This window comes from Solanum lycopersicum, chromosome 5, assembly GCF_036512215.1.
Source record: "Solanum lycopersicum chromosome 5, SLM_r2.1".
In the NCBI taxonomy this organism is placed as follows: Eukaryota; Viridiplantae; Streptophyta; class Magnoliopsida; order Solanales; family Solanaceae; genus Solanum; species Solanum lycopersicum.
Genome location: NC_090804.1, coordinates 6,476,570 through 6,501,735, shown reverse-complemented (window position 1 = coordinate 6,501,735; position 25,166 = coordinate 6,476,570). Strand labels below are relative to the sequence as shown.

General features: G+C 35.8%; 4 protein-coding genes across 10 annotated transcripts; all 4 read right to left on the bottom strand.

The window, feature by feature from the left end:
- Positions 1 to 1,412: 1,412 nt before the first annotated feature.
- Positions 1,413 to 8,566, bottom strand: LOC101259335 (serine/threonine-protein kinase VIK). Its single transcript, XM_004239057.5, has 11 exons — positions 6,647 to 8,566; positions 6,057 to 6,131; positions 5,310 to 5,426; positions 4,458 to 4,552; positions 3,838 to 3,958; positions 3,656 to 3,735; positions 3,123 to 3,182; positions 2,691 to 2,812; positions 2,509 to 2,594; positions 2,303 to 2,418; positions 1,413 to 1,896 (listed from the first exon to the last, which is right to left on the bottom strand). The coding sequence occupies exons 1-11, from the start codon at positions 6,956 to 6,958 to the stop codon at positions 1,770 to 1,772; spliced, it is 1,311 nt and encodes a 436-aa protein (XP_004239105.1). The 5' UTR covers positions 6,959 to 8,566; the 3' UTR covers positions 1,413 to 1,769.
- Positions 8,567 to 8,703: 137 nt separating this feature from the next.
- LOC104644345 (uncharacterized) lies at positions 8,704 to 13,080 on the bottom strand. Its single transcript, XM_010322615.4, has 5 exons — positions 11,971 to 13,080; positions 11,192 to 11,291; positions 10,999 to 11,122; positions 9,120 to 9,215; positions 8,704 to 9,031 (listed from the first exon to the last, which is right to left on the bottom strand). The coding sequence occupies exons 1-5, from the start codon at positions 12,356 to 12,358 to the stop codon at positions 8,894 to 8,896; spliced, it is 846 nt and encodes a 281-aa protein (XP_010320917.2). The 5' UTR covers positions 12,359 to 13,080; the 3' UTR covers positions 8,704 to 8,893.
- A 72-nt stretch (positions 13,081 to 13,152) lies between these two features.
- On the bottom strand, positions 13,153 to 16,793 carry LOC104647326 (vesicle transport v-SNARE 12). Its single transcript, XM_010322613.4, has 6 exons — positions 16,282 to 16,793; positions 16,026 to 16,157; positions 14,739 to 14,797; positions 14,476 to 14,658; positions 13,613 to 13,783; positions 13,153 to 13,467 (listed from the first exon to the last, which is right to left on the bottom strand). The coding sequence occupies exons 2-6, from the start codon at positions 16,120 to 16,122 to the stop codon at positions 13,312 to 13,314; spliced, it is 666 nt and encodes a 221-aa protein (XP_010320915.1). The 5' UTR covers positions 16,123 to 16,157; positions 16,282 to 16,793; the 3' UTR covers positions 13,153 to 13,311.
- A 375-nt stretch (positions 16,794 to 17,168) lies between these two features.
- LOC101259044 (ARF guanine-nucleotide exchange factor GNOM) lies at positions 17,169 to 25,029 on the bottom strand. 7 transcript variants are annotated; one of them, XR_011221117.1, is made up of 5 exons: positions 24,873 to 24,994; positions 24,211 to 24,347; positions 21,813 to 22,636; positions 17,406 to 21,070; positions 17,169 to 17,260 (listed from the first exon to the last, which is right to left on the bottom strand). XR_011221117.1 is itself a non-coding variant. In XM_010322612.4 (4 exons), the coding sequence occupies exons 3-4, from the start codon at positions 22,545 to 22,547 to the stop codon at positions 17,456 to 17,458; spliced, it is 4,350 nt and encodes a 1,449-aa protein (XP_010320914.2). In that variant the 5' UTR covers positions 22,548 to 22,636; positions 24,211 to 24,347; positions 24,873 to 24,994; the 3' UTR covers positions 17,262 to 17,455. The 7 variants fall into 7 exon arrangements, 3 of the variants coding, with proteins under 3 accessions (XP_010320914.2, XP_069153961.1, XP_010320912.2); XR_011221118.1 differs by having other exon boundaries at positions 24,211 to 24,350; positions 24,873 to 24,977; XR_741381.4 differs by lacking the exon at positions 24,211 to 24,347 and having other exon boundaries at positions 24,873 to 25,014.
- Between the last annotated feature and the right edge of the window lie 137 nt (positions 25,030 to 25,166).

The following is a 25,166-nucleotide window of genomic DNA, read 5'->3' as shown; positions in this document are numbered from 1 at the left end:
ATAATAATAATAACAACATTAATAATAATAATAATAATAATAATAATAATAATAATAATAAGTATGTAATTTAACTAATTAAGATTTTTAAACTTTTCTTTTATTTAAAATTTAATTATTAAAAAGTCATTAATACAAATATTAAATTAATCTAATATTGTACAATAAAAATAATTAAAACATGTGATGATTGGGTCATGACGAGGACAAGTAATAGTAATTGTGGATAATGATTTATAATAGTGTTGGTTAACTATGTAGTCATGAATACTGACTATTAATAGTAATCTGAGTTATACATTGCCGAAAAATTATACTAAGAATATAATTTATAAAATTACAAATAAGCATAAAAGAACGATTAGATGTAAAGTTTACATAAATATATATAAATTATACTAACAAAATCTCAAATAAAAAAGAAAAAAATGATCACAAGTTTACATTTAAGTAGTTCTAATATCACCCAATTCTTATTACCTTCCCTTTTTCTCTATAAAATTTATTTTAATATTTAACTTTTCGAAGTTCACATATATTGATTTCTTAATAAATTTCATATTTAATATAAATATTTTTCATAGTTTCTCTTCTATAAAATTATATGATTAAAAAAAATTCTTTTTATTAAAGTAATAATTGATATTAATATGTAATTTTATTTTAATCTTTTTCATAACCGCGCGAAGCGCGGCTAAGTACACTAGTGATTGAATAATTAAAAAATGAGATTATCCAAGAATATACATTGAATGCTGAGATTACGCATTGAATTTCTGGTAGTAGATCCATAATTAAAAAAGTGTTTGTGATTGTTCTAGAAGAAATGAAACAAAAGATATGGTGGAGCTAGGACAATTATTGTATGAGGTCCATCCAATGCAAGCTCCAGAGGCGCATAACAGATCGATATGAACATTATGAGTTGTCCCATAATAAAATCAGTTGTTGTCGATACCTTCTTTGCAAAAAGCTCATAGCATTGGTTTTGTGATTTGAGAAATAGTCTGTTTTGGGAAGAAGATAAAAGATGAAAGGGAGGTTCTGTGATTTGAGAAAGAATGTGTTTTGGAAAGAAGATGAATATAAAAGGAGTTGGGTAGGGGTGGAGTAGAATAGGTTGACATTTTCTTTTCTTTTTTTAAAAAAAAAAAACATTAGATATAAACTGTGTTTGAAATAACGTTAAACAAAATTAATTTTTTTCATAATTTTTGGAGCCCAATGCCATATGTTATTTTTTAATTAACCGTTTTGCAATGTTACACAACTGTATATTTATGTTGATTATAAAAAAAATGCCTAATATAACAATATTTGAATAGATAACTAGTCTTAGTTGAGGTGTTGGTGAATTATGTGGACAACTTTAAGGGACTGTCGAGTGCCGATGGCTTAAGCCTAAATAAAAATAAAGCAAAAATTGCATTTATCATAAAACAAACGAATAATAGACTAAAAATACAATTGCCACTTCAATACCACTCGGAATCACATTTTAAAAAGAAGCAAATGTAATAGGGAGCGAAGCTAGTAAAAATCTTGTTACAAATCTCTCAGACACACAGTTCTACTTGATATTTTGTGGAAAAATCTTGATCAAATCTACAACAAGCATAGCAGGAATGTTGAATGGGGGCATAAAGAATTGGTACAGCAACAGTTTTTGCAGACCTTAGCCAGTTGATCCTATGCACAATCCTACGAACATATCAATTCAAAAGCGCGTTTGATGGGAGAATTCAACGAAATATCTCGGGAGTCTGATGTCATGAAGTGAAAAGGTGCCAATGATGCTCTGAGGGTAGAGCTTCTTTAATTTTTTCAAGTCTTTTTAGAATATCCAAAAATGAGGGCCTCTTGTTCATATCTGGTGCCCAACATTCCTCTACCAACCTGCAAAAAAATTGATTGTCTTTAGCAAAGCATGAACAAAACGCTGCCCACCATCTTTTTGCATTGGCAAATAGACAAGAAATAAACTTTGCAGTGCATATATAAAACCTAAAGTCGCAAGAGGAAGAAAAAAAAGCACATATCATGTTTCAATTTTTTCTGCAACTAGGATGCCTGCAGGCTACCGCTCACTGAAAGAGGACCTTCACAGCAAGTAATCTCACTTTTGGAAATCCCAGATACCCCTACCTGAATCTTTTCCAAGCTATAATACCTAAAAATGCTTTTATAGCTCATCTTCTAACTGTGCCACATTTGTCCATGTTGAAAACCCACACCATCAATAGCTAAAGATATTGTATGATGCTTGAAAAAAAGGGAGCATCAAGATCCAGTTTGGACTTACTCTTTCAATTCTGGGGTAAAACCTTTTGCCCTGAACATAGGCCTGTGTCCTTCTGCCACATACTTGGCTGCTTCATATGGTTCATAGTGGGATAATGGTGGATCACCCTCTAGCATCTGCACCAATAGAAAATTCATTGACGCATTATTTGTTTCATATCATGTTATTCCCAATCCTAACAGGCAGAGCCTAGAAGCCAGAATTACCTCATATAAGATCATGGCGAAAGAGAAAACATCAACCTTCTTGTCATACTTCCGGTGCTTGAATACTTCAGGTGCCATATAGCGGTCTATTTTTTATTACAGAAAAAGATATCACAAACTATTAATTACATTTGAAAGAATAAGTTAATTAATTGAGGGAGGATTATGGCATTGTCACTTACAGCTCCCTGTCTCCCCAGTCATCTTATAAACATCATGGGAGTTCTGAACCCTGATTAGTTTGCTTAATCCGAAATCTCCAACTTTCAAATGGTCTGCATTGGAATTGACAAGAAGAACATTCCTAGAAACATTGACACATTCAGCACTAAAGTTAATTTGGAGCCCGTTTGGATTGGCTTAAAAAGTCGGTCAAACCTACTTTTAAGTCGAACTGTTTGACAAATATAAAAAATTACTTAAATAAGTCAAAAATGTCTTAAAATAACTTACGAAGTGTTTGGCAAGGGAAAAATTGACTTAAAATAAGTCAGAAACCAAAAAGTAGGTCTCCCCCTACTTTTTCTTTTTTACTTAAAAGCTACTTTTTTAAATCAATCCAAACGGGCTCCTAATCATAACAATAGCAGAGCCATGAAGAGAGAAAAACAGACCTGGGCTTTAGATCTCTGTGGATTATAACATTTGGCTCATTGTGAAGATAAGTCATGCCTCTGCCCACAACAACATCAAACATTGCATAAGTAACTATGCAATGCAATTTAAAACTAAAATAAAACTAGGCACTGGGATGTTGAGTAAATTGCCAGATAACTACAGTATCTCATAAAATGGTATGCTGAGGAAAAAATGACAGAAACTATGCCACGTATAAGAAAGATCTACAGAGAGTTATAGTAACTTGTTCGCGTTATGCAGACTATCTTCTGGATGCACATATTTTATATTTTTTCTAGAGCTAATTCAACAGACCAGCTACTGTGAATAAGATGAGTTTTGGACAGAAAGTAAACAGCAACAGACTCGAGCACATTTAGTCCATCAATGATGCTTACCAACATCAGTCGGTGTAAATATGCAACTCAAAACACAGCTTACAAGAGTTTCAAGAATCAGCGGAAATCAAGAGAATTTTGAGTTTTTTCAAGCAAATGAAGTTTGAAAAGCTAACAATTATTCATACTACCTTGCTATATCCATAGCAAAATTGACTGCTGTAGATGGAGTAAGAGCACCTTTTTCCTTGAGGTGCTGATGCAGATCGCCCTACAACAAATATATGCACCAAATCAGCACAGGTACATCACAAGATAAAGAGAAACAATTCATTTTTCAATCAACATATAGAGAGTAAACAAAACCACATACCCCTCGCAAGTATTCAGTTATTAACATTAAGGGTTTTTTCTCAGTAACAGCTCCAAGAAATTGCACTATATTTGGATGACGGAGCTTCACCAGCAAATTTACCTCATGCCTGAAATCCTGACTGCATGAGAAGAATTAAATCAGGCAGAATCAGTATCATATTAAAATATAAAAAATTAATTACTGCAGCAAGGTTTAACTAATAGCCTACTTTTATAATTCTATAAATGTGCATCAAGCTTAAAGAGACAATTGTGAATTGAGAATGCTGACAGCCTTGGGTGATATGTGAAGCTTCTTAATCCACTTAATTTCCAGGACCTCTTACAATATTAGCAGAAAAGATTCTTAACAAATCGAATATGATTTATTGATAATTAGAGGATGTGACATGCTTGCAAAAGCAGCTTCTTGTTATAGTTTTGGTCAATGATGTGGAAGACTTTAAAAGTCAAAATATAACAGAGGAGACTAAAGATAGGCTCCTGTCCTCCATCTCTCCCTTCACACCCACCCACCCAAAAAAAAAACTGTGAAACTTGACAACAGCAGCAGACAGCACAAGATGTCAGAATTATATATACAGGATATTGTACTGCTAACCCCACAACAGAACTTACATCACCAATCGATCATCTGACAGGTTTGGGAGGATGCGTTTAACAGCTACGGGTGTTCCACGCCAGCAAGCTTTTAAGATCTCACCAAAAGACCCCTATCAATATCAGCTTCCATATTAGATACAAAAATCGCAAACCTTACTGGCAATTTTTTTATCAATAATGCAAAGTAGATTAAGCAATTAATCGAGCACAACAGTATCAAAACTAAATAGTTAAAAAGATTAATGGATTGAAGCAAAATGGACAGCCAGTTACCAGAGACTGTCCGTCCCTCTTCTATCTTGTAAGTACGTTTAGGATTATAGTAACCGCATAAAAAGGAAATAGAATTATCTCATACAGTCTTTAAACTATAGAAAAAATATAAAAATACCAAACGGAAGCGCCAATCAAAGAACGACAGCTCCAAGCACAAAAATTGTGCAGCTTTCCTGATTATGAGACACTTTCTATTTTGGAATGAAATAAAATGTTAAACACAGTGCTAAACAGATTAACTCCTCTACAACTATCCACAAATTTTAAAATTTAAGAAACTAGATTAGTTGAGATTTTTCATTTATCAATAACCATAGAACAAGTGTTAGCTTAACCATCATAAATTCGCTTCAATAGCTTATACTTGGGAGAAACCTCTTCACAGAAGACTATCAGTCACGCACTAATACAACACAGATTGAAAGATTTTAATGAAAAAACACAAAAAAATGTTACAACTACAAGAGTACCTATCTTTGTATACTACAGTTGCCAATTCATTTGAAAAGATACTAGAAAGGATAGCTTAAACAGACTTTAATTAACCTCCAACAAGCTAAATAGCAGCATTTCTAGTATAGCAAAACATACCTTTCCAATGATTGCAGAATTTGAGAAGTCCAGCTCAGTAGGATCAATCTCCCAATCACATTTCTTTGGTAGAGGTGGGGCAACAGGCCTTGGTTCAAAATGGCTTCCATTTTGTCCCTATATCATATTAAAACATTAAAGGCTCTTAAAGACTAATCCTAAGAAATCAAAGACACCATTCACATATTCAGGAAAATCAAGTAATTCTCAATAATTATGTAAAGAAAAATCTTGAAGTGGCACAACATGACATAAGGTAAAACAGTTGTTCAGTGACTTAGGAAGAGTGAATTGAACATCCTGCGTCCAAAGCTGTTAGCTTGTTTTCTTGTTATAGTACCAACAATCATTAGTTCTTGGCTCACTATTAAGGTGATAGCTCCAATCAGTTATTTGCTAAAAGTAAAAGATTTTTTCCCAACTCAGGTAAATGATCTCCTAATCATGTCATCAATCTAGAAGCCTGATAAATATGCTAGCTAGTTAATAAGGAGCCCAGAATTCCATTTATTTACGATGTGGGACATTTCATTCACTGATTAGTTAAAAAACAGCTTTGCTAGCTCATCAAGACCTGGATGGCTGTACAGAAACAGAGCTAGAAGCCTGATAAATCTGCTAGCTAATATATCTTTCTAACTATGAACAAGTTGATGCATTAAATGTTGATAAGTACAAGCTTTTGCAAATGGCAAACGACTGTTTTGATATATTGGATATATAAAAAGAAAAAGGAATATAACTCACATAAGATAGCCCACCATACGTCTTTAACAATTCAATCATGCCAGATTTCTTAGCGCCTTCTGCATCGGCTAGAGGCTGTCACAAACAATTGAAAACTAACATCAAAGCAGCAGACCAGTGAATTCACTCAAGAACCAATGATTGCATAGAAAGTCATATCACAACAAGCACATTGAAAAGATTAAAAACATGGACGAAAATATGCAAACTCGTATTTTCAATAATCTAAAATCCAGTTAATTCTTGTATCAAACAGTTAATCAACCTATGCCACATGAATTTCACACTGGTAACATCCCGCACACTTTTTGACTCGTGATGGATCACACGACATCATTTAATAGCTGAAGACTAAAAATCCAATTTCTGATGCCTAAAGTTTTCATTTCATAACAAGACAAGAGGTAACTTCAGTAAGGTTTAAGAGATCAAAAGCTATCACAATTTTGCTCCAAAATCAGGATAAGGTAAGCAAATTACCATGCTACTACCAGTTATCAGTTCCATACACAGACACACCTAACAAGCTTACGCACGTAACCTGTACTGTATGAAGATTTACTGGAAATAAGCAAATGTAAATTTTTTACCGTGTTTCTCCAACGATCCTGAGCGTTGACATCGGCACCATAGTCAATCAAGCACTTTGCAACATCGATCCAGCCATGTAACGCTGCAACGTGGAGTGGAGTTCGATTATCGTAATCTCTAGCTTGAACAAGCGTCCGATCTTCTTCTAGAAGCTTCCGTACGGCAGTCGCATCGTTATGATGAGCGTGCCAGAGTATTTGCGAAGTCTTGCTCACTCTTGACTTTTCCTTCTTCTTTTCCGTCGATACCACCGGTATTTCGACGGCGCCGGCGGCAGCCGATGAGCCGGAGCTCCCTTCACTTGCACTCATTTGGATCGTCGATCACTAGACTCGTGTGTTCCGTTTCTTTTGAATGTGTGTACACAGTTTAGTTTTGAGTCTTTCCTCTTCCTCTATATTTATATGAAAAAAAGAATTTATTTATTTTGTTAAAATGTGATTTAATGGATATTCTTCTATTACTTTGTCAATAGAATTAGATACTTTTCAAACATCTTTGCTAATGACTTCTTGATCAATTATTATATAGGAAAATCATTTTTCAAAAAAGATAAGATTCAAATTTGAAAAACTGTCATGCTTGTGTTAATTGATCAATTAACAATTATTAATTAAAATGAGATACTCTAGATTTAAATTCCTTATCTGCTTTCTCAATTTAAATTCGCACATAAAATTTGACGTGAAATAGAAATTAGTCTAACTTTTTATTTATCGAACCAAAAATATATATTTTTCAAATTCAATTTAACTAATACATTTTTTTTCCAAATAATTAAAGAGAAATGAAACCAATGTCAGAGATTATATTTTGTTTTGAGTTGTATGAAAAAAGTCAATTATTTCTATCTTGGTATATTGGTGGATTAAATTAATTATTTTCAACGGTATATAGCATCTTACCGACAATCCTTTTGACGGCTACATATATATGTTTCACTATTTAATCTGCAGCTCAGAAGAAGGTCCCTAATCATTTTATTTTATTTTTTGGCGATGTGTTCCCATTTTTTTTATTATAGATTATAGAGAGACACGTTCAATTTGCTTGAAATGAGGATCCCTCCAGATATTCAGAAATATGCAAATATGTGATCCTACAATTTTCATATAGTCAACCATAATCCATAATAGTAGGGCTTGATATAAGCTTCATTATTCAATTTTTGACCAACCTACCACATCCATGTTCTTTTGCCCGGATCATATGTAGATGCATGCAATTTTTCCAGATATATAGTGGATTCATTTCAATCTATTACTTTTCATATTGACTGTAAATTATGCCTAAAAATTACTAACAAACAAATAGTGGATATGAACTTAATATTATTTTATAATATGAAATAAAAAATATCAACTCTCAATCTGAAACAATACGACTGTAATCTATTTCTTTTTTTTAAAAAAAAAAACAACCTTTTACTAAATTGTAGCTAAGATCTATGTCAGCATGTTAAGAAATGAAAATAGCAAAAAATAAAGATGTTGAGACGAATGTGTAAGAAGAAATTCTAGACAAAGTGGAAGTGAACAAGATGAAGAAAGTGACGGTGAGATGGTTCGTGCTTGCGAAGAGGAGAATAATGAGGAGATGTGATAGGTTGACCAAAGTGGCCCCGAGGAGAAGTAAAAGTAGGTTGAGAAAAAGTAACAAAGCGAGGTAATTAGACAAGACAGGACAAACTTACACCTTACCGAAAAAATACGACTCTAGATAAAACAATGTGATATGGAGGGTGAGGATCATAGACTCATCAAAGTAGTAGGTAGACAGCTGTATAATTTTCCTTATAAATATTCTTCAATTGTATTAATACTTGGTTACTTCCTTTGTTTCAATTTTCATATTATTTGTTCTGCTACAGTTCTTGTTTCCAGTATTTTCATCACTTCTTTTATTAATATACCCTTCGCTTAGTTGCTTTGATATGATTTACTTGAGCCGATGATCTATTGAAGATAGGGGTAAGATATGCGTACATACCGCTCTCCCTAGACCCACTTCTGGTTTTACACGGGGTATGTTGATTATGTTTAGGGTAGGGATACAGTTGAGTTGAGAACCTTTTATACACATTAATCATTAAAATTATGTGGCACTATTATATACATGTAAGATCTATCGCAGACTAAAATAGCTGCACAGAGAAGAACTATATTACTGATTTACTGTGTCCAATATGTTTTTGCATACTAGACAAAGGAGATCGATCACCTGTACTCAGCTCAAACATAGCAACGTTACATAACGTTCTCTTGGTCTTCAAGTGAGCGCTTGCGTGCCCTTAAGTTTAGCTTGAGGCTTTCGGGCAACGGAGGTGTTCTGCCCCGGCGAAATAGAACTGCCAGTGCCCTCATCTTCCGGCATAGATCAAATACCTACAGAAAATTCAAGTTGCAATTAGGACGACGACTAGAAAATTAACTCACGCCTGAAAGTAGCTCTGTAGTTTTTCTTTTCTCTTACTGATGAAGCTTCTATTTCGGCAACACCTTCACAACCTTGACCACCTCCTTGAAGCAAGTCACAGTATTTTGCAGCCTCATTTTCATCCTCAAATACCTTCATACAGTTTAACATATTAGGTTGCAGAAGAATTTCGCTTAATCTCGTTTTCAGTTGAACAAGAAATTCCGAATTAATAACTTCATTTGATCTTAGCCAAAAGACTCAGAACAGTAAACCACCTACTTTATCTATGAATGAAAATCACAGTATGAACGATTAACACGCTCACTCTTCTGGCCAATTATTTCCTTTCACACAGTCTACCTGTAATATGTATCTATAAAGTAGTGTTACTAAAAAGGGCAATAATGTTCTTTCCAACATTAAAAAAAGAAGAACTAGAATAGGAAAGCTAACAAAATCTATCTGCCAAAAAACTGATTTAGCAGGAATGTCAAGTTAATGGAGAATAAAAACTGGAGCTGGCAAGATGATGGAAAACCAAAATTCTAGCATTTCTGGATGAAGATGCTAAGAACACTTTCTGATCAGGGCGGAGCCACTTAGGAGCAAGGGCTTCATCTGAACCCTCTTATGTGGAAAATTATATTGTATATACAAGATTAGAATTGCTTTTTATGTATATACAAATAGATATTGAATCCCCTTGGCTTCTTCGTGTGTTTACTTCTTCATATTTTGAACCCCATTAGTGAATCCTGGCTCCGCCACTGTTTCTGATATAAAACGAAGGTGTGATTTGCTTTTTGGAAAGGTGAATTTGGTATTCCAGGCATTCTATAAACGACGGACGAGCAGTCCTCCATTGGGATGGAATAAGTCTTGGGGAAAGTGAAAAGAAATAACATGTCTACATAGCAAAATGCATATTCCAATGGCAGGAGTGCCCACTTTCCGTATTCAATAACCACTCACCAGACCAAAAACTTTGACAAAGTAAACACCATTCCATCTCTTCCAAAGGTTTCAAATAAAGCCAGCAATTTAACTTCAGTAAAATTTTGTACAAGCAGTGTAAAATATAGAAGCACAATTATTTTTTGATTCCTTTTCTTTAGGTTGAAGGGAGTGCTGATCTTTGCATTCTATTCATCAGAGTTGCAAGCATATAAAGCTTTAGCTCTGAGATGGCTGTAACATTATCTATATACTCTTCCTTTCATAAGATCACAAAAATACACACATCAATAAATTGAAGAACAGAAACTGATTTCTCTAAATAGAATGATCAGTTGTTGAATACTTGAATTCACCTGTAAAACTATGGCGTCCACAACTTATTTGAATCATTTCATGTGGCATACTAGAGTCTACAACTTCCATACATGTGAAATATCAAGAACTCATGTAATGAGACAAATATTCTTATGGAACACAACTTTTCAGTCCTATTCTTTCCTTCCCCAGTTTCTTTCTCTAGCAATTTTGATCTTCCATGTGAATCTTGAATTGCATATGGACAATTTAGAAAGAGAACTGTCTCAATCATCAGTCAGTGGTCAGCATATGTAGGAGGATGTCTAAGCACCTAACAATCAACTAATTTGAAGCTCTAGTCTACAATGCTATTTCTTGAACACACTGGTGCAGATCAAGAAATTTTTTCAAAAAACTTTTTAAGATAAAGCTCATATTTGGTCATAGTCTCAGATATATCATACTCTAAGGATGTAATATATCTACACATAGTAACACTTCAAGCGTACAAAAATTCTTCTTTGGTTTAAGTATGTATCAGTACTAACTTGAGGCTTTTTCTTAAGGGTTACAGATGCTTCAGGATCTTCCGTGCCCCAGATCTTACAGAAATATGTAAGAAAACTCAAGTGTGTCATAAAATAGAAAACTGAAAGAGGAAATCAACACAAATACTTACAAGTACTCCCTCTGTGATATCCTCAACAAGCATCTGAAATCTCGTGTCAGCTTCTGGCTGCTTTGCACGATTTTTCCATTTTCCTCCTTTGGAGAACAACATCCCAAGCTCTCTTTCAACCTCACTGCAAGCGGAAAAGAATCTCAGCCAATACAATTAGAATACTCACTTAAGTTAAAAGAAATAAACACACCTTCGGTTTCTCCGAGTCTTCATTGTACACAACTGGTTCTCTCTCTGGGTCAGCACATATACAGATTTAGGTGTTTCTCTCCAAGGATTAGCCTCCAGCACTGCAGCAAAAGATCAACAAGTAATGACTTTTTGACACTTCGAAAGAGAAATGTTGAAAATGCAGAGTTGCAGGCACTACAGCTAGCTTCTTCCGCTCATGTTCTTTGGTTATGATATGGACCCTGGCTACTAATATAACCTTCTGTTTTATTCTATAATTTGTCTGCTCCAATACCTACATGATATGTTTTGCATGCAGCATGAAAGATTTCTAGCATTAATACGGCATCCTGAAATCACTAAACATTTTGGCACATATTCGTACTAGCAGACCTACAAGTACATTGTTAGGGAAAAGATCGAACTTTTCTGATGTACTTGAGCAAACTACTTCATCAAAAGTCCATCATAATGAAAAATTACAAACAGAAAAGATCATTTCTATGCAAAGAAGTTTACTGAATATAGTTTTTCAATGAAAAAAATTGTTTAACTAATATAATAATCTTATTAAGTATAATACTCCAAATTCCTATAATTATCAGATACTAAATTCTTTAAAAATTTATATGCTGAGCTTTTTGCAAACTTATTATAAAATCTATAACTTTATTGAACATCAGAAAATTGATAGCTATTGTGATAGAGTAATATTTTTGGCAGCTGCATAGTTAAGTAAAACAAAATGAAAAAAAAAAAGTAAGAGAAACTGGATTATAGTAGAGAAATGAAATTCACCATCATAGCTGCTGCTATCGAAACTCTGTTGAAGATGTCTACGCATGTCATAGGCACGAGAAGACACTTGTTCTACGAATTCGTTTGGAGTCTTTGGAATAGTTCCATCCATACGAAGCGCTCTTTCCACTTCATCATCTCTCCTCAAACTTTCCTCTTCTTCTTCTTCTTTCTCCTCATCTCCTCCGTTAGTACTCAATTTGCAACAAACAGAGATAGACCTCGTTCTACCACTACTTCCATTGAAAATTGAAATCCGGAATCGAGGAAAGCCTTTGAGCTTGGGTTGAGATGAGAAAGTGGCGATTCGCCGCCGGTGATTGTGGTGACGGATAAGCTTCCCGGAAGGAAGAACGATTGACGGAGAAACTGATGATAGAGAATCCATTTGAGAGAAATAGAGAATTGTCTAGTGTGTAAGAAGAAAAAATGGAAATAGGGAAGGTAGTTTTTTTTGGAATAGAAGAAAAATAGGAGTTTGTTTGTTATGTGTAGGCAGGCAGCTGGAGAGTTTTTATGAATCTTCTTTGGAGTTTTCTGTTTTTTCAGATTTTTGTGATTCTACATTTTGGAAATTTTGTGAAAATAAATAAAATTAAAACTGATTAAAAGAAAATAACTACAATATACCCGTAATAATTTCACAAATGAGATCTTGAAAAAAAGGGTGGTATGTATGCAGCAACACTTCCTAACTTTCGCTAGTCAATTGGCTACAAGTAAAGAAAAAAAAAAGTAGGAAAAACAAATTGAAACAAATAACTAATAATTTAAATCTGGAAAGTAAACGTATACTAAAATTCAATCATTGTAAACAAAATGAAAAAAGGGATATCTTGCGGAATTAAAAACAAACCAAATGTATAAGTTTTGACCTATTCTCATCTCCTATTTCCCTCACGCAACACACTTTGGCCTTTTGGTGCCACCTTTTTGGACCTGTGTTGTTTTCAAAACTCAAGCCAACGGGCTTGCATCATCTAGGTTACCTGCATAATACGCTTGAGAAACGATGCTTTTCAGGATCATGCATGATTACAACATAGGCTGCTTCAGCGGTGCAACCTTTCATCAGCCCAGCCGATTATATGGTTACATTATGACACTGACAATCAACTAAGAGAGGCAGCAGGCAACTCAACAAAATATTAGGTAGAAAGGGGATGAGAGAGAATAGGAGCATTATTGTGACGATCAAGTGCTTATTTTTTTCCTTAAAAGTATCACATGGTTTCATTTAGGATATACACTAGAATGCAGCTGAAAGTGATAGCTTACAAGCCAAATACATGATTAACAAACCAGATTTACATCCAAACTCCCAATGAATTACATGGGTACTCAATGGTGGAAAAGCTTGAAATACAGAATAATAATTATTGCCAAGATAAGGGCTCCAATCACAGAGCCCATAATCCACTTGTTTCGGCTAATTCTTCTAGACATCGAAGTCAAGATCTTCTTGCTCTTGTCAATGGCATCATCCACACCGTGAAGCTGTAAAAAGATAAAAGACAAATAATAAACATAGCCGCTCAGGGAGCCAAACTTACCGGAACAGTTGAAATTACTCAAATAGAGGTCAGGGAGGAAATACAATGGATACTAGAAACCAGAAAGAGAATCTCAAATGGACTCGTACCTTATTATGTGAATGTAGCAGTGTTTCACGCTGTTGGTGCAAATCCCCTAGAATTGACACACCAAGGTCTTCAGTCTCTAGGGCAATCCTTCTGCTCTCCCTGATCCTGTCACTTGACTGATCAAGTCTCTCTGTTGACATTGCTAAGCGTTCCCTTTGACTTGCAGAAGCCTATAAAATCATATTATGGCTCTTTACAGGTAAAGCCAGGAAATGTAAAGATGAATTCCACTACACACATATTTGGATTACAATAGTATTTTATGCCTACGGTCAATTTTTTGAAAAGCCAACCAAACATTAGCCGACTTGTCCTTTAGCTGTGCTGAACATCATTGCTTTCAACTATCTCGCGTAAGAAAGAGAGAGAAGGAACTGAAGTGGTCAGCAGGTAATATATAATGAACCTTTTCTGTGCTTGGCACCGTGGGGTTTCATCAATTTATGTTAGGGCTTGACCAACAAAGGCCACTAACAGTATGAAGAAAAACCAATGGACAGATCACAGATGGCAATGTAAGTGAACCTAATCAGTTCCTCTTACATAAGTAGCAGATTTATAAGTCATGAAAATTCTGATCTTCAATTGATTTGACAAACTTTGATATCATCAACCAAGCATGAACATTATATGCAAGACCACAATTAGCTTCTCCCACAGAAATTTGCGTACAATGGATGGTAACATATCATTCAATTGAAATTTTTATAACCTTGAGACCACACAACTTTACTATGGAAAATGCTAATACAACCCCAAAGTCAAATTATATGAAAACATGTATGACATAGTGGAATCCTCAAACAAAAATATAGGGAGAAGAAGAAAAAACAGAGCAGAAGAAAAATTTTAGTATACATACTGCATGTGGATCCATCATTCCAGACTCTAAATCATGGGCAGCTTGATTAGCACTAGTCAAGGTCAGTTTATTCACTTCTTTCTTCAACTTATTCAGGTCTGATTTGTATTCCCTCAGTTTAGCAAGTAATGTTGCTTTTAAACTCGGTTGCAAACTTCTTGCCTCGAGATCCATTTTCCGTATCTAAGCATAGACCAGCACTTATCATCAGTTCTGAAAAAAGAAATCTTTTCGAGGAATAAATTTAGAAGTCAATGGCTTACCAACACATCTGCATCATCCAATCCCACTTTGAGTTCGGAAATCTGTTGCTTTTTCGGCTCTGCTCATTACAGTAGCGAAGTTATAGTCATAATCCATTAGAAGCGTAACAGAAGATATTAACAACTTATCAAAGCCTTAACACAGAAAAGGAAAATCAGGCATAACATAAACAAATTAGCAAAAATACACACTAACATAAAAATCAGAATTGAAAAGTCTTTCATTCTTATTTTTATTTGTTCCTTCAATTCTCTCCTTTCCTAAATGTTTTAATTCTTATTTAGTATGATCTGACTTCATAACTTGCCATGCTTACACCTCTTCCCTATTGGAATACCAACCCAATCTTGAAGTTGAAGTGACTTCAGGGAATTTAGGAAGAAAACCTTTTTTACAGCAAAAAACTAATACGTAGCAACACCAGAAAAAAGAATGCTTTCATGGACAGGTACACTAAAAAGGGTGAATTGTTTGCTTTCTTGCTTGATGTGTATAGAGACAACTCAATAAACAAAAACTACATCCGCATCCCACACTAGTTGAGGGCAGCTATATGTATCATCATTATATATTCCACTCTGTTCAAATCCATTTTATTTCAGTACTGGAAAATAATTTGTCTATTAAGGCATATAAGGGTTCTGCAACCTAAAGACTCTTAAAATCTCACACTTGTATGTACACTACCATAAAAGGCTCTAACCAGACTTAGTAGAGAACATTAGAAGCAATAAGTTCACATCGATAAAAACTCGGAATTTACGTAAATCCAATTAATCAATCAAAGAACTACTTCTACTTCTTAATCCCAGACTAGTTGGAGTCGGATATATGAATCATCTATAACTATTCCACTCTATATGGGCTTATTTCAATACCAATACGGGAAAATAATTTGTCTTTTAAAGCAAATTAGGAGTTCTTCCAAACTGCTAACGCTTCTCTAAATCTCACACTTATCCCTGCATCGACATGCAATTCTTTCACCAGTCTTCAAAGAGAGATGCAAGAGTACCAGAACTGAAAGCCCTAATCCTAACTAATTGGGCATGTATATTAGCTTAGTTTGCATATTCCCCAAAATCCATATATTATTTTTATAATAGTGGTGTCTGGGACATAGGTACCTGTTACTTCCCACTGGCACAAGTACCTAGGAACTCTCAACCTGGTCATTGAGCAATAGGACACACTCTTGGGTGTGTATCCTATAATTCGCATTTCCGCATTGATCCACAAAAGCTATATAATTGTTTTTCAAAAAAAAAATCAAGTGAATCAGTTACCTCCGTCAGCCAAAAGAGCAGCAGAATTGCATTTCCGAGACAAATTGACAGAAAGTTCACAGTACTGCCTCTCATATCCCTCAAATACTTCACTCATCTTCCCTCAAAATATCCGCCCAAACAAAATTCAACCTGTAAATATAAATCAAATCAAACGATTGAATCAAGTTCATTGAGAAACTAAAACGAAATTGAAAAAAAAATCGATCCACCAAACACAATCAAGTAGATACACGTATAAGTAGGATAAATATACCAGTAATGAAATCGTACGGCGTACGTATGATCGGAGACGGCGATATACGTTGAGTCACTGACGAGCTAAAACTGAGTGGACTCGGATCAGAGCTTTGTTAAGGAGAAACGGAAATTGTTCGCAGGGAGAGAAATTGAGTAGTCACAGTTCACTTTTCATAAAAAATAGGGACTTAGAAAAAAATACAAGTATTTCTTTTTTCTTAGAAAGCCCTTTAGCTTTTGAATACTCACACATTTCTCCAAACTAATAGTAGATTTGATCCATAAGGGAAAGAAAGATATTTTTGTGCTATTTTTAATACGTTAGGGACTTCTCTACGCAATAAATAAAAAATTGAAGTGAGGGATGAAGAGAAAAGATAGTATTTTTCAATTTGATTAGAAGGATAGTAAGTATAGAGTATATTTATGTGGAAGAGGCGGAGGCTAATATCGTCTACTCATCTTCTCCTTACTGAGTTATACTGAGGGATGAAAAGAAAAGATAGTATTTTTTTATTTAGTAATATCGTCTACTCGTCTTCTTCTTATTGAGTTACAATGAGGGACGAAGAGAAAAGATAGTATTTTTTTATTTAGTTTAGAAAGATAGTAAGTATTTGAGTATGTGGAAGAGGCAGGGCCTAATATCGTCTACTCATCCTTATTGAGTGATATTATTTGGTATTCTCCTTATTGAGTTATATTATTTGATATTCGCATATTATTTTATCGTCGTTATATCCATTAATCCTACTTTGATTAATTTTTTTATAGTTAAAAACCTATTGAAAATTGGTTTTAAGAAACTTGTACTGTTATTGCAAATGTTGTTATGGAAACTCTAGTTTGCTAACTCAATATTGTAAGCAAAATTTTCAAATTGTGCAGAGAAAACACTCACCATAACCTGAATTACACAAAATGTATGCACTAATGTTTCCAAGAGTGATCGGCAGACCAAGGCAATCTTGTGCAATAAGTCTTTTAACACACTACTGCAGGGTAAAAACTAGGTTAGAACTCTACATTCTTACAATATGCACAATCTAATACAATATCAGAGAAATATCATGTTCGAATTCCTCAGAGAGAAAGTGAGCAGGTGGTTTTATATCATGGGAAAAATATGCAAATTCTTACCTAAATTTGGACAAGAAATTTAACTCTCATCTAACAGATTCAGTAATTTCTCAACTCGGATCAGCAACATCATATGCAGCTCCTCTTACGTCTGTCTGGTCAGACTCTACATGCCCCAACTCATTCTCAGGGAAAACCTCAGCTTGCAGAGAAGGAACAATGTTATTGACATGCAACCATGTCAGTTCCCACAAGCTATCTCCACCGAGAGCACCCCTCTGAACGAGTACCCCCTTAGATTTCATTACAACCAAGGTGTTCTTAAGAAGTTCAGGGACTAGCTCCTGAAGTTTTTCACTCTTCTTACCTCTGACCTTCACCTTCATGTATTTCTCCATCCGGTTGAGGACTCCAAGCCAGAGTTTACAGAAGGTGGTCAATTGAGATAGCTCATGAAGCAATTGTAAAAACACCTTGGTTAACAGCTTCAAGGCAAGAATAAGTGTCTCTTCCATGTTTCTATAATCTTTCTGTGATGTGAGCTCAATCAAGTCGTCCAGCATTGTGAAAATGACAATATCAAAGCACTGCAACCAGAGACCATGTGAAAGGTACATTTCATCTACTCCTGTCAAGCACGTCTGTAGGGATGAAAGAGCATGATTCCTAACTTCTCTCTGATCCAGACAAACTTTCCTCAGACCCTGTACAAGCCTCAGCCACATTTCCCCTATATCCTGAGACAGCTTCAAAGCTTCTGCCTCTGCCATCGCTTCCCTGGTATCTTTAGACCAGATTGCTAAACAAGCGGCAGAACCTGTCATAAGATCCACCGCACGAATAGGTCTATCGGCTGGTCCAACACGAGACTCTGCAAAATTTCTTGCTACATCAATGCAAAGAACAAAATTAGCCGGAGACAAATGGGATCCATCAGACATGATGAAACCTAGGACATCAAATCCTGCTTCCGAAGCTTCTGGATGTCTAGCTGTTATAGAAAGTAACTGAGTAATAGTTCGCCATCCCATTTGAGATCGGATATGTGAAGCATTTGCTCTAACCAGCCGGCTGACTTCCTGTGTAATTTGTTCGCAATATGCATCAGTTACCCGGGCATCAAGCTTGGTTACAAGTTGTAATGATCTGAGAAGATCATCAGCTAAGTTCTCTTTATAAGGAAGCAGCCTCTGACAGATGCGTAGTAGTCCAAAAACAGCTTTCTCAATTAGAGCACAGGGCATAATTGTTGAGTGTACAATATGAGCAATATGCTCGTAAACTCCCTGCCAAAGAAGTGCTATTCTATCTCTATTGTTCAAAGTGATTGCAATCAGCAATTCCAAGCAGAACACTGCAGTATCTTCATCCTCAGGGGAACTACTACCTTTCTGAGGTCTCCCAGCTGCCCATATGAGGGCCCTTGCCAACTGCAACAAAGAATCAGCTAGGAGAAACTTACTTTCTGTGAAGATGGTATCAATTTGACACTTCTGAATTGTCTGCAGTGTGCGCTGATGAGCCGCAAGTTGTTGCTCAGTAGGTTGAGACCTAGGCTCTTCTGTATCTATAGATAGGAGTTGACTAAATCGTCCCATAAGTCCTGAAGATCTTCTGGGAGTACCTAAGGATTGCATATGAGCAGCAGTCAATGAATTAGGGAGGGGTTTCCCATGTCCTGGATCAGAAGATGCCTCTGAGTCATCAGCTGCATCACTGGCTACACGAGCAGGAAGAAGACCAAGCTTGTGCAGTCTTAAGATGCAATCCAAGATATTTCTCCAGCCAGTACGGATAAAATCACCACATTTGTTTGCTATAGTGAAAACTGTAACAGTTGCCTTTCTTGCTTTCGCATCATCGCCAAAGGCTAAAACAGGTTCCTCCACCAATGAGGGATTCAACAGGGTTGTGAACTTACATAGAGATACCACTAGATCATCCAAGACATCTTCAAGATGATGGCACGCCGAAATCTTTGCAACAGCCAAGAAACCATCAATACAAGTCTGGTAGACATCCTCATGTTCAGCATGATCAAACACCACAGAGATAGCAGCAATAGTAGGGCCCGACATTATTGCAAACATATCATGATCAAGGTAGGCTTTAGAATCACACATGATGTATGGAGAAGTTTTTTTAGATTTGTGCATCAAATCAATCCAACGGCTTGGGTTCATTTCAGCAAAACCAGCACCTTGTTCTGGTGTTGTCCGGATCTCATTGTTGCAGATTGAGTGGTACAATTCAGATAGAAAATCACGAGGAAGATCATTACCTCCGTTAATGTGCCGATTGTTACGGATGAAATCCTCCTCTGTCATCTTCTTCTTTACCTGAACATTATGCTGGTCAGTGTTGAGCATTATTATTGAATATGATAACAACAGAGCAGCATCTTTATTAGCTAGAATCTGTGGAGATTGCTCATAGTATCTCTCTGAAAATGCCTCAAGCACCCTTGCTATCTTTTGAGATTCCCCAGGCAGTCGAAAAGTTTCCAAAAACAGCCTCAATGCAGTATCTAGGTTCATGTCTTGGAAATCAAATGTTCCAGCAAACTCATGAAGCACCTGAACACAAAATTCATCATGATTTCCAAGAAAATCCCCAACGAGATTCTTATCTAACCCAGCTGTGAACCTGAAAAAGCAAGCCACACTCTGGGGATCAAGTTTTTCCGGCAATAGATGTGTTCCTTGAAGAAACTCTAGACCTTTCTTTGGGTCCCTATTAAAGTGATCAGCTCCAATCATTAATCTTCTCTTGATGTATTTCCGTCGACGTACAAATGGTACCCAATGATCAGGGTCGCTATAGTTCTCACACTTGACCATCCAAAATGGGCTATATTCCTCTAAATTTATTGGAGTGTATTCTGAACTATAGGATCCATTGCCTATCCTCTCAGCCATTCCCTGGATAACAGCAATCAGACCATCCAAAGCAAGAATGTGCATGGAAGACAATGGAGAGTTCACCGGGAATGCACTCTTAGATAATAAATTTGCAAGTTCTTCAAAAATGTTACTGCAGGTGATATCGCAATCTAAATTTGCATACATTTCTACCATGAAGGACTTTTGCCTGCAAAAGTCAACAAGAGCCTCCATTGCTACTTCCTGCTGCTGGTATGAAGCCCCGTAACGGCTTTGTGCAAGTCTCAGGACCACACAGGAAAAGAAAGCCTCAAGCTGTAGTTTCAGTTCAGTACCCAAGTGCTGATACAGATTTAGAACGATACTGCAGACCATTGAAAGAATCAATGGACTCATTGACAAACCAAACTGCATTAGATTACGGAATAATTCATCCTGGACCAAACTCAACAATCTGGGGTGGCTACAAATAGCAGGGCCTCCCAGTTCAATGGCTGAGTTGATCAAACCAAGGGCAAATAGAGGAACATCTTCATCGAATGCCATAGTATTTGCTCTAGGACCCATCCCTACATGTTCTACAACATTCAACAAAGAGCACAAGAAGTGAAATATCTCTACCATGCATGGGACTCCATATGGTTCAGTCATTAAATGTAGGTCATAAGGAACACTATCCTTCCCATTGTCACCCATGACCATGCCTTCTTCTGTAACACTGCTAAGAAGACCTGTTGAAGCAGACGTGAAACCTCCAGAAGGTGGTAGACTATCATATTCAGAAGGACCACTCCCATTCTCCGACTTGCTACTCAAACTGTACTCGTTAACGATACCAGCAACCTATGTAAGAAGAAATTACATATAATGCTTCCAACATATATGGTAGAAGAATAAGAGAACAAAAAGCAAAAGATGAATACACAAGAAATACTAGATCAATCTAGATTCTAGACTGCTGACCAAAAAGCAGATCAGATGTAATGTACCATATCCAGGCTCTATTTAATCCAGTTGGACATCTCTGCGCTGGAAAAAAAATGCATGTGTGGACAAAATGCAAAGGCGAAGTTTAATTTAAGGATGAACTTAGCCAACATAAAAGACATGCTCCCATTTTCTTTGCTTATCGGATGATGCCCACAAGGCAAGATTGGTCCATGAGAAGATACCTTTTTTTTCTAATGATGGTGGTGTTTGGACTAAACTTGCGCCTTGCGCTCACCTTGAGTTATCCAATAGATAACTAACTAAATATCACAATTCACAAGCACAGGTCCTGGACAAACCTATCCACTAGGGCTAGAGCAGATCACTCACAATTGAGTATTTTAGCTGGAACACAGACCTGGGATCTCCGGACTTCTACTCCTATGCTTCAACCACTCAATCACCCCTTCATGAGAAAAATTCTACCACTATTAGATATAGCATGTTTTTCACATTTTTTATTAATTTTTTGGGTCCAACGACTGGAGATTATGGAAAGTTTGTTAGATTGCCAAGTCAATAGCTGGGAACTATAATGTTAGCGACTGCAGCAAAGGATAACTTTCAGAGATTAAAAATAAAGGTGCACCTGTACCTCGTTTTTGGAGGAACCATGCTGTCTAACTATGGAATGTTGTATGTTGTCAACTTTCGGAAGGTGTGCAAAAATACATCTCACAAGCTCATGCATGGTGTGACGTGCTATCCGCTGTAAGACCTCACTTTTAGTTCCAGCTTGATGAACTACTCTGAAGCATGTGTTGACAATGGTGCAAACATGCTGGTTACTCAACACAACTGATGTTTTACTTCTCATGCATGCCAAAAGAACTTGAAGTATCTTCATCAATACAACTTCTTCTGATGCAGGATCTGTCACCTCAAATCTGCAACTAGTCACAGCATCCACAACAGAGTGCATTGCATCTTCAATATTGACAGCATCAAGATCAAGAATATCAAGGGTCAAAATCTTGAAAACAGAAGACAATGCAACACCAGTGATTGGTGCCCCAGTTTCATCAGACCGAATTACATCCAGAAATGGCTGGAGACATAAGGCCGGACTGATGGTTTGCCCAGAATGCTGCCACGAAAACATCTGCTTACGCAATGTCTTAAGAGACTGGATTAGAGAGTGTTCTAGCTGATCATCTCCTGAAACATAACGACCACCCCACCTAACATTTCTTCTCATGACTGCTAAAACAGCACTTACTTCAGAGTTAATCATACAAGCTATAGCAGTTTTGTTGGAAGAGGTTGTCTCACAATCTTCTGGTTCCTCTTCAATTGCCTTAATACTAGATTGTGGCCTTAAACGCCCCATTTCGAAAAAAATGTGCAATTGGATTGAATTCTGGATTTGTAGGCAAGGACGCGCTTCACAGGGTTTTTCTAAAAGGTCATCTTTGTGGTCTGTAAAGAACAACAGTAAAATAGAATGCAGTTATATTATATATCTATTAACTTCCCAGAAAGAGTAATGAGGTACCAAATACATCCTGGTTATTTACAATATAAATGCCATGTAATTGTTCACAGAGCTCTCAAAGGTAAACGGAATAGACTAAAAAATAAGTCTGCCTTTGTACTATTCTTTAATAGCAAGAAATAAAATAATATAGTGGATTAGCGGTACAGATAACTGATCCCTTCGATCCAAAAATTATTAGGTCAAAAGATTGAAACTTAGCAACATCATACACTGCAGCGTAATCTATGGATACCATTGCAACTACATCTTAGTCCCACATTTGCTTTATCGCCACCAAACCCCATATCCCCTCACTCTGCTCACATGTCATCCCTGTGCCAAATACTATGCAGCAAATGAGCACCGACACTATCACAAATTTATATCTTGCTACTGTCAATTATGATACCTAACAACAGGAAGCTCGGAGTAGTAAAAATAAAAAGGAATCTCCCTCTGGCAGATAGAGAGAATGAAGATAAACGGTCTGATGTTGCTACCAGATTCCCACAATATGCTAATAAAATGTGATTAATAAGTAAGTGTGTCATCTAGACCCTGAGACACAATACCTAATTTGGTTATTGCCCATTTCTCCTTTCCAAAGACTGTCCTTTAAAAAAAGGATGATTAAGTTGGTGTACATGCAGCTCTCTTATCCCAGCAAGTAAACATCACATTATTGTAAGTGCATTCTACCTATGTCGCTGGCTGCTGTCACAACTCACAAGTAGGAAATTCTTAATCTTTTATAGCAATGGCTGTCAGAGTCCCAAACGACTACAGACCACTCACTTACTTTTCAGGGACTGGTTTGTGAATTCTGAATTTGGGTATGAATCTGGCATTGGAATGTGATCCAATTATCAGTAGGTAATTAGTGTATATTTTGAGCAATGTAATCAAAATAAAACACCCTTCATTCTTGTTTGACGCAGGTATGACTAGGCAAATGGAAACTTCATGTACATAGCTACTCATTAGGTAGTGTATATCTTCACCACCCTACTTACTCCCTCCATCTCTATTTACTAGGCACAATTTGTTACACTAAATTACCGTTATTAATTATGCTTTGAAAATCTAAGTTTGCATAGTTACTTAATGATAAGGGTAATATTGAAAGAAAGTAACAAATCTCTCTTGATTAGCTAAAATGGACAAGTCAATAGTAGATCTATTTTTAGTATAAGGGACATGTACAAAGTAATGGAGGGAGTAAAAATGATTAGACTGCTTGCCAAAAGTAGAAAAGCAACACAAATCAGCATTTCAATTACTTACACACATCTCCTTGGCCAGAAAAACTCACAGAGAGAAAAGAAAAATGAAAAAGCATACTACAGTTCCTCAAATTCCATCAACTAACTAAAACAAGTTTTTCTCCCTAAGTCAGTTGGCATTCTTTTAGGATAGACAACAAAGAAGAAGAAATCCACATAGTGAAACAACAACAATTCATTCAGCAATGTGGTCATTATAACCAAGTCAATTATCACAAGTGCAAGAGGCATACCACACGCACAAAGTGCTCTCTTGATAGTGGCGGGACAGGGAGATATGTCGATGTAAACAATACGCAGCCTTACAACCTACAGATCACCAATGGAGCAAGTCTATCGTTGACCCATGTCTCGTCCTCCAATCAACATACTACTACCAAAAAAAAACTCAATTTTCAAGTCCTAAGATGGTATATCGTTTTTTTCATTAATTTTTTTTTAGATAATCATGGTGTCTAGACCAAAATTACACACATCTCAACTAATTCCACGAAATATCTACCAACTCCACCAGAAATCACTGGTGCTCTCTTCTGGAATTTGAACCCTGAGACCTCTAGATGGTATACCATATATTTTAAACTTTTAGATCAGCAACTAAAATGTTGAAGATCCAAACAAGTAATTCCACACCAAAAACAAAAACCTCCAAATTAATGACTACAAACAACTCAACAACATGTCAGCAACTCTTACATTACAATTATATTTATTTTAATGAAAATTATTACAAAATAAACAAAAAAAAATTATATTTACACTGCTGTACCCAGAATTGATCAAAAAAATATCATTTTTTCCATAAAATATAAATAATTCAAACATATCGATGTAAAAATGCGTGAAATTGATGAAGAGAGATAAAAAAAAAAAGAGATAGAGAAAAAGGGTTTACCTGTGTGTGGATCTATAGCTGAAGATGACTAGAGAGACCTCCGAAAGAGTGAGCAAGAAAATCGAGAATAAAACCAGAAGACTACTAGTAGTGAGAGAAAATCGAGAATAATTTTTTATTATAAAAATAATAATTTTGATATATGGGAATTAAGGTCAAAGTAATTCATTGCATAAGTTAATTTAAATTTATTACGTAAGACTCAGGATATTCGCATTAAAGTTAAATTAATTCAAATTTATATATAAAATTTATACACGAAAGCTCGAAATTGAAAATTATATAATTAAGAGA

Coding starts and splice junctions, on each gene's coding strand:
- LOC101259335 (XM_004239057.5), bottom strand. CDS start 6,958: ATGAGTGCAAGTGAAGGGAGCTCCGGCTCATCGGCTGCCGCCGGCGCC. Junction 6,132..6,646: donor AGGATCGTTGGAGAAACACG/GTAAAAAATTTA, acceptor TGTTTGTGACAG/CCTCTAGCCGATGCAGAAGG. Junction 5,427..6,056: donor CGTATGGTGGGCTATCTTAT/GTGAGTTATATT, acceptor AATATGATATAG/GGACAAAATGGAAGCCATTT.
- LOC104647326 (XM_010322613.4), bottom strand. CDS start 16,122: ATGAGTGAAGTATTTGAGGGATATGAGAGGCAGTACTGTGAACTTTCT. Junction 14,659..14,738: donor TGGATGATGCAGATGTGTTG/GTAAGCCATTGA, acceptor GTCTATGCTTAG/ATACGGAAAATGGATCTCGA. Junction 13,468..13,612: donor TGCTACATTCACATAATAAG/GTACGAGTCCAT, acceptor ATCTTTTTACAG/CTTCACGGTGTGGATGATGC.
- LOC101259044 (XM_010322610.4), bottom strand. CDS start 22,547: ATGGGGCGTTTAAGGCCACAATCTAGTATTAAGGCAATTGAAGAGGAA. Junction 21,071..21,812: donor ATGGTTCCTCCAAAAACGAG/GTACAGGTGCAC, acceptor CTTCTTACATAG/GTTGCTGGTATCGTTAACGA.
- LOC104644345 (XM_010322615.4), bottom strand. CDS start 12,358: ATGGATTCTCTATCATCAGTTTCTCCGTCAATCGTTCTTCCTTCCGGG. Junction 11,292..11,970: donor CGATAGCAGCAGCTATGATG/GTGAATTTCATT, acceptor CTTTTGCTGCAG/TGCTGGAGGCTAATCCTTGG. Junction 9,032..9,119: donor CCGAAATAGAAGCTTCATCA/GTAAGAGAAAAG, acceptor AATTTTCTGTAG/GTATTTGATCTATGCCGGAA.